Source organism: Coregonus lavaretus, assembly GCF_964263955.1.
Source record: "Coregonus lavaretus genome assembly, chromosome: 39".
NCBI classification, from domain to species: domain Eukaryota; kingdom Metazoa; phylum Chordata; class Actinopteri; order Salmoniformes; family Salmonidae; genus Coregonus; species Coregonus lavaretus.
The window spans coordinates 19267749-19280842 of record NC_140026.1 but is presented as its reverse complement, the minus strand read 5'-3'; the positions used below and the strand labels follow the sequence as shown (position 1 = coordinate 19280842).

Below are 13094 nucleotides of genomic sequence, written 5' to 3'. Positions count from 1 at the left end.
GCTATCTTGCAATAACGAACACTTTGACAGCCCTCTTCAAGTACATATTTTTCGTATAAATGTTATTTATAAACAAATGTGAGTTTTGTAAAACTTTTGCCCTTGGGATGAATTCTTCAACTGAGTTTCATCAACGGATTCGGTTAATGTTGGTATTGCACATGGACTCTCTTTTTTTTATTAGGGGGAGACTGAGTTTGGTGCAAGCCATAACATCCCCAGACAGCCAACCACTGACTCCACGTCCACGGCAGCAGCTGTCCTTTACAGTTTCACGTGGCGCAAATATTTAACTCGCAATATTTTGCTAATATAAAAACGTAATTAAATGTATCTGGCTCGACGAAACTCACGCTAAATTGCTGTTTTTCCGTCATTTTCGCAGAGATAATAATGAGGTAAGTGCTTCCGGTCGCCATATTTGTGGTGCTTAGCAATAGCGGCAGCGCAGATAGAACAAGGAGCTATTTATAAATATCTTTGGCAGCAGTGTGCAGAAATTGTATGGCATATTCGATCTACATTTGTGACTTATTTTGGATAGATATTTACGTTAAAAAACAATAAAACAAAAACAAAAAGGATGTCTAAAAGGTATCGGTTGGATTCGGGAGATAATTGTTATTCATCGAGTAAAAAGAGAATGTCTTCTGATGGGTGTATAGCAGGGAGAGGGAGGGATCCTTTGTTTTCGTGTTTCATGGGCACTGCAGTGCAGGAGATTTTTGGCTGCAACTAACGTCGTTCGCATGCTATCTAGCTAGATCGAATGTAAATGCAGAATGGACAAAACGTCCAGGGTCGTGTATACGGCAAACAAGTATTGTAGTCTAGTTACGTTAGCTATCTAGTCTTCTAGATCCCCGGGACCACCCATATGTAAAAATGTGTGCGCACATGACTGTAAGTCGCTTTGGATAAAAGCGTCTGCTAAATGGCATATTATTATTATTATTATTCTAAATAAACACGCAGTGTAAGCTAACATAGTTAGCAAGCAGCTAAAGCAGGCTAACGTTACAGAACAGTGCAAGAGATGCATCATTCATGCACGTGGGTTTGCCGCCCGCGCGTGGCCCGTTAGGTAGGTGGGTAGCTAGCTAGTTAGCATCCAGTCAGTAGTATTGCTAATACTAGCTAGCTGGTTTGCCAGCTATCATAGTAGAGAATGTTAACTAGTTATGTTAGCTAACTAACGGTATATTATTTGCTTTTTAAACAACAAATGTAAGTGGCTAGCTGACATTATGCTTTAGGTTTGTTTTGATTGAAACTAGCCGAAAAGCCACTTACTAACTGTTAACTAGCTAACATAGCTAAATCACAAACGTTATCATTAATATACTGCAACTGAAGGAAAATACCAATTCCCTAATCCCAAGCTATATCAAATTTATAATTTGTATATCATCCAATGATTCAGTTGTCAGTGGACGTCAACGTGGTTCTGAAACACATGGCCAACTTTGTCAGAACAGGATTCATTCATGAATTAAATCCTTACCTATAATTGGGTACTGAAATGTCAACATTCTAGGCCCATAAGAACATGACAAGAGTTCTGAAGGGTCAACTGGTGAATGTACTCAAGCCAACATGATGTCCTAGGAAATAGTGCAGTTGCTCTTGACACAGGCTGCATTGCCAAGACCAGTTTTTGCCTTTGGCCAATTCATCAAATGGAGTCTTCAACATTGGTCTCATCAAAGAAGGAAAATCAATACGTTGGTTCTGGGGTGCAGACATGCATCGTAGCATAATAAAAAGGAAATAAAGATATTGCACATTTGTAAAAGGAAAGTGTTCCCCTTTTGATATTTTAGGCCATTAATTTATTCGTTAATGTGACCTTTGCATGCTACACTTGATTACATCCTTCTGCAGCGTGAAAGGGAAATGCGCAGTAACCTTTTCATGTTATTTGAGGAAAAGGACATGACATACCCGAACCGCGGTGCATTCTAGGATCTGAGCTGTCCTATTTCTGTGTTGGTTGTTTGGTTCATTCCATTTTGGAATGGTGATGGGAAAAGAGATGGGAATGGGGCCTGGCCGATATAAAAAAAAAAGAAAAGCTTTGTCTAGTCTAAGTCACACTATTCACATTCATGCCTCGACCACAGGCGAGACCGCGACAGGGACCGCGACGAGCGGTTGAAGGACAGGAACAGAGGCCGGGACGTCAAGCCCTCTGGCATGGCCCTGAACCCGGCTGTTGGCAGTGGCATCGCAGGCCTCCTCTCCCACAAGCAGACGGCCATGCAGCAGCAGATCAACCCGTTCACCAACCTGCCCCACACACCGCGCTACTACGAGATCCTGAAGAAGAGGCTCCAGCTGCCCGTGTGGGAGTACAAGGAGCGCTTCAACGACATCCTGGGACGCCACCAGTGCTTCGTGCTTGTCGGAGAGACGGGCTCCGGCAAGACCACGCAGGTAACCAGGACAAGGGGTAGACGTGTGCATGGGGGGTACTCACACAGTCAGTAAGTCTCAGTCAGTCAGTTACTCAAGACACAAACAGACACACACACTTACTCGCACTTAATGCAGAGGTCGCACTGCATGTTTCCTGAAGTGGCTGACAGCAAATTATGACTGGGAAAAACATTGGAATGTTTGTCAATAATTTATTGATATTGGTCTGTTAAGGATTAACATTCATGTGGTGGTGAGACGGAATGTATCTATTCATTGTTCTCCAAGCCATATAGCATTATATTCACAAACAAACGGTAACACAGCCATGAAAAGTCAACTGATAACTCGATACTGACTGTTTCCTATGAGATGCCTGGGTGCCCTCACACACTCTCCCGTTATTTGCAGAATAATCCTGCCGCTGTGACCCATCTCCTTTTCCCCCCATCTTGATTTGTTGACATGTTAAATGCAGTGTGTGTGTTTCCCCTCCCTGTAGCAAAGTGGTTGGTTGCCACTAACAGGCACTCATCCGAGCCCAAGGCTAATCCGGCAGAAGGAACAGTTTCTAACTTTAGGCCGCTCTTAGCAGGTCCCCTCGTCTTTTGAACAGTGTGCGGGGGGATCCCCACCCGGGAGTGCCTATCAGCAGAAAGCTGTCAGACTCTGTCTAATACAAGCTATCATCTCAGCTTCTCTGGAGCTCGCAGTTGATTATCAGAGCGTGGGCGTGATCGGGGACGGTGGCATGGGGTTTACAGACAGTAAATGGCAGTTTATTTATTCTTCGCTCTCCAAAACATCCATGCTATCAAAGCGTCTGTGTTTTTGACTCAAAGCTATCTTCAGTGCCATTTTGTAAAGCGCTTTTGAATGGTATTGGTTTGGTTGCTGATTTGTGGAAGGTGGGGAAGGTCAAGGGATAGTAAAAGTGAGTGTGGTTGAGTAACTTCTTCTTCTCTCCATCTCCCCCTCTCCCTCCTCAGATCCCCCAGTGGTGTGTGGACATGGTGAAGGGCTTGGGCGGCCCTAAGAAGGCAGTGGCCTGTACACAGCCCAGGAGGGTGGCAGCCATGAGCGTGGCTCAGAGGGTGGCCGACGAGATGGACGTCATGCTGGGCCAGGAGGTCGGTTACTCCATTCGATTCGAGGACTGCAGCTCGGCCAAGACCTTCCTCAAGTAAATGCCAGTCTCTACTGAAGTTGAACTTCCACAAACGGTTTTATTTCACTGAGGTTGTTCAGTGAGGTGCTTCGTAGCAATACATTTTGCAACGGAAAACAATTTAGCATGTCCAGATAGTACCTCCCTGTTGTTCTCTGTTAGCGAAAAAGTTAGATTTCAAATATCCTTTACAAGCGAGACCTGGCTAATTTAGCAGTACACAGTTAATAATTAAGTTGTTAGATTAAAATGTCCACTTTAAAGACTTACCTGTTTTGTTTCCTCCCTCGATGCAGGTACATGACAGATGGTATGTTGCTGCGGGAGGCCATGAACGACCCCCTACTGGAGCGCTATGGCGTCATCATCCTGGACGAGGCCCACGAGAGAACGCTAGCCACAGACATCCTCATGGGTGTCCTCAAAGAGGTCGTCCGACAGAGGTCCGACCTCAAGGTACATGTCAAACCCCCATACCCCTGGGTGCAATGCACTGAACCTTGCAGGTAAAAATGTCCTGAATAGAGCTGACCTTATTTCTACTTGACTCTACTTGTCAGAGGAGCATGTCAGTTCTATGCTGTATTTCTATCTAAATGTTTCCTAACTTTGTGCACCACTGAAAGCGATCTGAGCTTTCACGCAAGTGCCAGGTGAATGCGGCAGGTAGCTTAGTGGTTAAGAGCGTTGTGCCAGTAACCGAAAGGTCGCTGGTTCTAATCCCCGAGCCGACTAGGTGAAAAATCTGTCGATGTGCCCTTGAGCAAGGCACTTAACCCTAATTGCTCCTGTAAGTCGCTCTGGATAAGAGCGTCTGCTAAATGACCAATTATTATTATTATTATTATTAATGCAACCCTGGCCTTGCCAACAGTTCCCACTCGCCAGTCTACATTCCACAGCATCTCATAGTCAGGCCACAGAGTTTCTAAACCCAAAGGCGCCAAATCGTGAGACTTCCAGGAACGCTTTTAGGGATTGAGATGTCAATGAGAGAAGTGAAAAATTCTTCCTTAGTTGTTCATTTTCTCGATTTCTAAAGGCACAACCTAGATTTGTGCCAATGTCTTAAGTCGCTGAACCTGTCGTTACTACAACCTTGTGAAAGTGACAAACTGACACGTTTTCATTTGAATGATAAGTGCCTTTGATTTAACAGCCGCAGTTCGACACGACCTGTAGACCCTGTGACGTGTTTCTGCGCATGAGCTTAGCTAGCTAACGTCACCATGACATCGCCTACAAGCGATCAGGGATTTCTATTGGAGAAGCAGTTTCGGCTGTGTTCGTTACTGCTTCTCAAAGCCCTGTACCGTTTGATCCTCATGTCTTCTCCTCTGCTCACTCTCCTAGACCCAAATCCTACCTCCGACCTAGTGCTCTATCCTACACGAGTGCCTGCTTCTCTGTGTGCACGCACCCGCTTGTGGACACACACACACACTCAATTATTACTCCCCCCCCCCCCCCCCCCCCCCCAGAAAAGCCTCAGTGGCAGTCTCTCCACGGGCTGACAGCTGTGTGTCTATTGAGGAAAAGACAAACGTCAGCCATTCAGCTCAGAAATGCACGGCGAGTCCCCTATGCGGCAGCAGCGAGATTGCTCCCCGGGTCAGCCCATTTAAGAGAATCAGCCAGGGATGGGGCTTTCAGTTTTTATAGGCCGAATGTGCCGGACACAATTCTCATAAAGCGGATGGGTAATGACTAGTTGTTCTCAGGGATGGTATCAAAGGTTACACACGTGTTCAGGGACTGTTAAATAAGATCTAGGTTAGTGGCAACGATCCTCCCGGCCCTGCTCATGTCCCTCTTCCCAAACTCCCTCCTCTCCCAAATTTGAAGTTTAATTTGCCTTGATTAAGAGCAATTATAATGTAATGCTGTGCTTAAAGCGAAATAGCGCAGAGACCGTGGACCAAAATATTTGAGGGCAAAAATGGGAGAGCAGAGAGGCGCGCTGCCTCCCGTCAGAATCTTAATGTGCTTAATGGGCCCTAGGGGAGAACATGGTGTGCCCGGATACTTATTCGGGCAGTGAGCATTGTGATCAGCATGGGTCAGGGGCTCTGTCCTCCTGTGATATATCCACCATCTTGTTTCCTCTCACTTGGCCAGGGTCCAATCTACACCCTCTTTCTGGTTCACGCCCGCTTCCTATCCTCCTGCATAGAAGTTATCTATTATGTTTCCTATGTCTACAAACCTGTTTTCGCTTTGTCATTATGGGGTGTTGTGTGTAGATTTATGAGAATATTTTGGGAAAAAAATCAATTTTAGAATAAGGCTGTAACGTAACAAAATGTGGAAAAAGTCAAGGGGTCTGAATACTTTCCGAATGCACTGTATGTTTTACCTCCTAGGCCTTATCCATTTCATCAGTCACCTGTGTCGACTATCACTCTTAACTACCCTGTGGTGAGACTACACCAAACCCTACCATTCTTCAACTTCTAAATACTCCTACCTTAACCTTTATCTACCTACACTATACTATCGTTCGTCGCTGTCCCCTGGTTATATGCAACCTCCTCTCTTCACAGTATTGCTCCTGCTAAAAGCCGCTGTTTCGGATTGCCCTTAGACACTGATCTAAGATAACGCTTATCGTAACCTGAACCATTAGGCCAAACTACAATCTAGAACTCCGATCAGTGTCTAGGGGCAACTTCATCCTATAGCATCATATAACCCCATCAGCAGCCATTTTCTCTTCCCAGTCCTCCTCTCACCACCTTCTCCTTTGTCTTGTCAGGTCATCGTCATGAGCGCCACGCTGGATGCCGGCAAGTTCCAGGTGTACTTTGACAGCTGTCCGCTGCTGACCATCCCGGGACGCACGCACCCGGTAGAGATCTTCTACACGCCGGAACCCGAGAGGGACTATCTGGAGGCAGCCATCCGCACCGTTATCCAGATCCACATGTGTGAAGAGGAGGAGGGCGACTGTCTGCTCTTCCTCACTGGACAAGAGGTAGGCCCTTTTCTGCCACCATTACAGCTTTTCACACGCGCACACACGATCAATGCTTAGATTAATAGAGATATTGAATGCATGTGGCCTCGCCTGTTTGGAACCTACCCTGGTAAGAGGGAAAAAAGACAGTGCCCCAGATTTAGCCTTCCCCATGAATCCCTGACATTAAGTAATTTATAATTTTTTCACTCCTCCAAATGTTGTCCACTGATGTGTAATGGAGGGTCAGGTTCATGCCCATAATGATGAATTTGGTCACAGCTGGGAGGGCACACACCTGCCTGCCTTCCCCCAGAAACGTCTGTCTGCCTCCCAGATCACGAGTGGGAGAGGCAGCCTGTCTCAGGGCTCAGCAGAGCTGCAGTGCCACACTGTTATTCTCACCATTCTCTCCCTACGTAATGTAACAGTTTGTGTAGCTTATGGTTGGGACATGAGAACTAAGTGAGGTTTGTATGAATGCAACCCTAGACTGAGATTAAAGGGATACTTCGAAATTTTGGCAAGGACACTTTATCTACTTCCTCAGAGTCAGATTAGCTAGTGGATACCAATTGTATGTCTCTGCGTCCAGAATGAAGGAAGTTATAGGTAGTTTTAGCAATAGCGCAATGACTGGAAGTCTATGGGAACAGTTAGCAATTGCGCTAACGCTAGCTAGCAACTTCCTTCAAACTGCACACAGAGACATAAAAATGGTATCCACGAGTTCATCTGACTCTGGGGAAGTAGGCTAGATAAAGGGCTGCATTGCCAAAATCTCGAAGTATCCTTTTAAGACCGAGCGTGACTGTTAATGTGCCTGGAGCTTCTCATTTTGAATGTATGGATTCCCTCACGTTGGCGCGGCGTCACCATCCAGCGTAGCCATCTTTCAAAAAAATTAAACATATATTTAGCTGAGTGGCCACCCAGTCGGATAATGTGACAGCCTATTCATTAACGGCAGTCATTTGTCATTCATTGGCGGGCTGGGACTGCACTACCGCGCACCTACATCCGTTTTCATTGGCAGATGCCGATTCGATGCCTGGTTCGTTAGGGAAGGGATGAAGTCACGGAGGAGCATTGTATTTGAAGTGGTATCATTTGAGGGGCTGGTAATTGATTTTAGATTTAGTGGTGTTCCAGCCACTCGGACAGCCAGGGAACAGCATTGGCCTCCCCTATTTGAATGTGCAGAGGAGAAGCGAAGCTTTGCGGGAAATTCGTTAAACATTGTTTAGAGGTGGACGACGTCTTTTGATGAGTATCCACCCCCCTTCACACCTCCCCCAGCTCAATAACGCTGAATGCGTTGGGGTGTCAAGCTGCCGAGGCAAAGCAAGCAGTGCAGTCAGAGAGCACACCCACGGCGAGTTCATTAACACTCTCCTAATTAGGTTAAAGAAGTTAATGTGAGGTAGCTCTGGAGGAGATGGGTGTTCAAAGGGTGCCCCCCGGAGTGCATCTTAACCTCTCGTCTCCCCGCAACTTTGATGTTGACTAATGATCGGGGACGCAGATCCGTCTTTGAGGTAAAGCTGTTTTCATTTATGACAAATGAAAAGCGAAGGGGGCGGGATTCTTTCCCGCCCTCCCTCCCTCCATGTATTTGGGGGATATTGTCCCTGCCGCGAACCATTTAAAACAGACAAACTCAAACTCCCCAAAAAAGAGAGGCAAAACTTATCACAGCTGCCTCGCCCTGATAAGTCTCACCATTTAAGCTGCCCCCTCAGCGGTTCACTTCAAAACATAAAGATTCGCCCGGGCCTCGGTTAATTAAGTGGACCGAGGCGAGTGCCTAATTGAGTCTGGTTAGGTGCCTGGTGCTCCACCGTATCTCTCCTAGGGTCGCTGTGCACGCGCTCCATTTCTCTTCAGGCACTGGCACACCAGCTCAATCCCAGCGCCTTGGCAACGGTGTCCACTTTTCATGACAGCTGCTGCATCCAGAGGGTTGATGGTCTATTAATGCGCAGGCTAATTTTATCAATCTATTCATTACACTTTCCCACTATAACTTGTCAATGTGTTGATTACATGGCTATCGGTGGGATGGATTTGACTTGTGTAGTGGGTGAACACAGCAGGGAAAGATTGGTCTAGGAATGCATTACTGTCTGCATACAAAGTCCACAAACACACAGAGAAATCCTAGCCGAGGTTGCCTATGTTTTTGTGATTTATTAAATCAGGGCAAAGCCTTGCCAATTCTTAGGAGAGCATATTTTCTACTGGGTAGCTCTAGGTTGCAGTCAGTGTCACATTGTGGCCTTGGTATGACTATCAAAAACGGTTCCCATAATTTCAGAATAAACCAAGGCTATACCCCTTTCTGCCCCAGCCCCCTTCTCCTTCGCACTCCAATAAAACATTTATTTGAATCTGTAAGTGCAAATTGTCACGTGACCCCCAACCAACCTATAGAAGGTGCTGCACAGCTCCGTAGGGCCTGAAGGTGGAGCAACAGCACAGGCTGTGGCCGTTTACATATTGGTGTATTTGTTTAAAGGGAAGATTGCAGAGTTAGGTTTCTGTTAAACATTCTGATTGGTTTCATCCTTCCAACTAAATGTCCCAATACTACATATTACTTTGTATTTTGGGATTTATTTTTATTTTATCTGAATTTGACCGAAGTCATGTCGGAAAAGCGTTTCGGAAAAGTCATGTCAAGAGAAGAACACACAACAGGAGTGAAGCCACTGTCAACATAAGACGGTAAAGATCCACATCATACCAAGTCCTCATTGTTTTAGATAAAATATTTTGGCACTCTGAATAAAGCCAACTTATCATCTGACCATATCCTGTGATTTTCTTTATTCTATATCAGATAAAGATGTTATTTGATCACTTTTACAGCACGCAAGCTTTTAGCATAGCCCTTTTTACACCCCTATTAGCTATCCATTAGCATTTATACATTTACATTTGAGTCATTTAGCAGACGCTCTTATCCAGAGCGACTTACAGTTAGTGAGTGCATACATTTTCATACTGGCCCCCCGTGGGAAACGAACCCACAACCCTGGCATTGCAAGCACCATGCTCTACCAACTGAGCTACAGGGGACTACAGCAGCCTTGAAACATCACATTGCATTCGGAAAGTATTCAGTACATTTGCAAAGTGCATTCGGAAAGTATTCAGACCCCTTCACTTTTTCCACATTTTGTTACGTTACAGCCTTATTCTAAAATGGATTAAATAAAACATTTTCCTCATCAATCTACACACAATACCCCATACTGACAAAGCAAAAATAGGTTTTTAGACATTTTAGCACATTTATTACAAATAAAAAACAGAAATACCTTATTTACTTAAGTATTCAGACCCTTTGCTATGAGACTCAAAATTGAGCTCAGGTGGATCCTGTTTCCATTGATCATTCTTGAGATGTTTCTACAACTTGATTGGAGTCCACCTGTGGTAAATTCAATTGATTGGACATGATTTAGGAAGGCACACACCTGTCTATATAAGGTCCCACAGTTGACTGTGCATGTCAGAGCAAAAACCAAGCCATGAGGTTGAAGGAATTGTCCGTAGAGCTCTGAGACAGGATTGTGTCGGCACAGATCTGGGGAAGGGTACCAAAAAGCATTGAAAGTCCCCATGAACACAGTGGCCTCCATCCTTCTTAAATGGAAGAAGTTTGGAACCACCAAGACTCTTCCTAGAGCTGGCCGCCCTGCCAAACTGAGCAATCGTGGGAGAAGGGCCTTTGTCAGGGAGGTGACCAAGAACCCGATGGTCACTCTGCTCCAGAGTTCCTCTGTGGAGATGGGAGAACCTTCCAGAAGGACAACCATCTCTGAAGCACTTCACCAATCAGGCCTTTATGGTAGAGTGGCCAGACTAATCAGGATCGAGGGAAAGATTAACAGAGCAAAGTACAGAGAGATCCTTGATGAAAACCTGCTCAGGTTCACCTTCCAACAGGACAACGACCCTAAGCACACAGCCAAGACAACACAGGAGTGGCTTCGGGACAAGTCTCTGAATGTCCTTGAGTGGCCCAGACAGAGCCCGGACTTGAACCTGATCGAACATCTCTGTAGAGACCTGAAAATAGCTTTGCAGCGACACTCCCCATCCAACCTGACAGAGCTTGAGAGGATCTGCAGAGAAGAATGGGAGAAACTCCCCAAATACAGGTGTGCCAAGTTTGTAGTCGAGGCTGTAATCGCTGCCAAAGGTGCTTCAACAAAGGACTGAGTAAAGGGTCTGAATACTTACGTGAATGTGATATTTCAGTTTTTATTTTATAAATGTGCAAAAATGTCTAAACCTGCTTTTTGCTTTGTCATTATGGGGTATTGTGTGTAGATAATAATTTTAGAATAACAAAATGTGAAAAAAGTGAAGGGGTCTGAATACTTTCTGAATGCACTGTATTAGCAGTTCAGGACATCAGCATTTCTTGTACTGTTACACAAAATCAAAATAAACCTTTACCATCATAGTAGACACTGAACGTCTATAGCCAAACTGGCTAAAACTCTGTTGTTGGCTGACGGTAGCTATAGCTAGCCACATGCTAACCTGAGTTCTAACGTTACTAGCAGTAGTAACATTAAATCCAGGTATATTGGCTAACACAAACATTGGCCACCATGATATCCTGCAAGATAGTATGAAAATGTATGCACTCACTAACTGTAAGTCGCTCTGGATAAGAGCGTCTGCTAAATGACTTAAATGTAAATATATTGGCCAATAAAGATCAGGTAGTTCAGCAAAAATAAAGACATACCTTGAAATAAACAATTACATTAATCAAGTGTTTCCCAATCTCGGTCCTCGGGACCACAAGGGGTGCACGTTTTGGTTTTTGCCCTAACAATACACAGCTGATTCAAATAATGAAAGCTTGATGATTAGTTAATTATTTGAATCAGCTGTGTAGTGCTAGGGCAAAAAACGAAACGTGCACCCCTTGGGATCCAGAGGATGGAGTTTGGGAAACACTGATTAATCCGATTGGTATTTGACCATTCATTTCTGCAAAACGTGCGGTGTTGTAGCTTATTCCATCTCCAAACACCATGCTAGATCGGAGTGGGCCCGTTTGTTTTGCATGGCCCGGTGCAGTTAGATAGCTGGCTTTGTTTTTTATAAGCTACTAGCAACATAACATGACAAAACTCTTTGGGCACTTTGTACCTACTTTCCCCGATTCGCTCCTATCACCGAAGCCACCAGCAGGGTGTTCCTCTCTTGACGTCAAAGGCGCAATGTATTGTTGGTATGAGTTTTTCATAAATGTAATTCAAATTGCGAAAATAGAAGTGTATAATTGTTTATTTTTTTATAAACTTTTGCATAAAGACCGTTTAGCTGGAATATAATCAATCTACGTTGTTAGATTTGTGGAATATATATATATATATATCGTGCAACCTTTCCTTTAAGTATGACATGAAAATGGACTTAATCAGGCAGTGGCTATCACTTCAGTACCTTTTCTGGTCTTTTCATAGCTAACATTGTCCAATGTCTGGAGATGGGGGATAAAACAAGCGTGGTCATTTAGCATAGACGTTCTAGGAATTATAGACACTTATCAGGCTATATAGTATTATGGAGGCTATATATACGCTTGTCACTTAGGGTTCTTGTGGACATGGTCGATTGCAAAGTAATTGTCTTAATTATACATGGGCCGTTTACCGAGTTGATATGTTGCATTTGCTAACGTCACATTATGGCAGTCTTTACCGTGTTGGTTTATTATATTCAGGCTGGCTAGTTCAGTCGGAGTCCTAGCCTTTTGTCTTCTGTCATGTTTTCTTATTCCCCTGGTTGTTAAGGTTCTCTGTCTGGGAGCCCACTGGCTTTATAATGTTCAGCTCCACTAAACTGATCTGCCATGATTTGCCGCTGGTTATGCATCAGTGCAGCATTCTCATTTCACATTTCCCCTACAATATTGCGGTATTGAATAATGAACTGTGTATGTGTGTGTCTGTGTTCTCCTGATTGCTGCATTTGACAACACAGCCATGGGGAGCTCACCCAAGCACGCGGCAGTCCAGGTTTAATATCCTCAGTCAGATGGGGAGAACAAATGTACTGTGGTGGGAACCTCCATCCCTGGCCCCCTTCTCCTTCTAACCCCTCCTCTCCTCTTCAGACCTTTTTCTCCCCATTGTCTCTCAAGGTGTTATTCAAACCAAGCCCCAGGTTACTGTGTGCCCAAATGCTTGCTCCTCGACAGCCGCACATCACCTGCCTGCCTATTTACTGTTTCCGCTTCTTCTTTCAGGAAATCGACGAGGCCTGCAAGCGCATCAAGAGGGAAATCGATGACCTGGGACCCGACGCGGGGGACATCAAAATCATCCCGCTGTACTCGACGCTGCCGCCCCAGCAGCAGCAGAGGATCTTTGAGTCGCCACCACCCCACAAGCCCAACGGAGCCATCGGGAGGAAGGTAAACGCCACTCGGAACACTCCTCAGCAGCACAGGGCATCCCAGCAACTCAATATCTCCCTTCCAGAGAGGGAGAGAGTGAAAGCGAGAGGGCTAAAGAAAGC

The 13094-nt window shown here is 45.1% G+C and overlaps 1 protein-coding gene across 1 annotated transcript in view; it reads left to right on the top strand.

The window, feature by feature from the left end:
- Positions 1-209: 209 nt before the first annotated feature.
- LOC311112814 (ATP-dependent RNA helicase DHX15-like) overlaps positions 210-13094 on the top strand; it is a 33159-nt gene continuing 20274 nt past the window's right edge. Inside the window, exons 1-6 of the mRNA XM_084155950.1 lie at positions 210-398; positions 2124-2436; positions 3408-3601; positions 3883-4042; positions 6342-6560; positions 12823-12990. Of these exons, the coding sequence (XP_084012076.1) occupies positions 394-398; positions 2124-2436; positions 3408-3601; positions 3883-4042; positions 6342-6560; positions 12823-12990 (1059 nt within the window). The 5' untranslated portion in view covers positions 210-393. The remainder of the gene's footprint in view (positions 399-2123; positions 2437-3407; positions 3602-3882; positions 4043-6341; positions 6561-12822; positions 12991-13094) is intronic.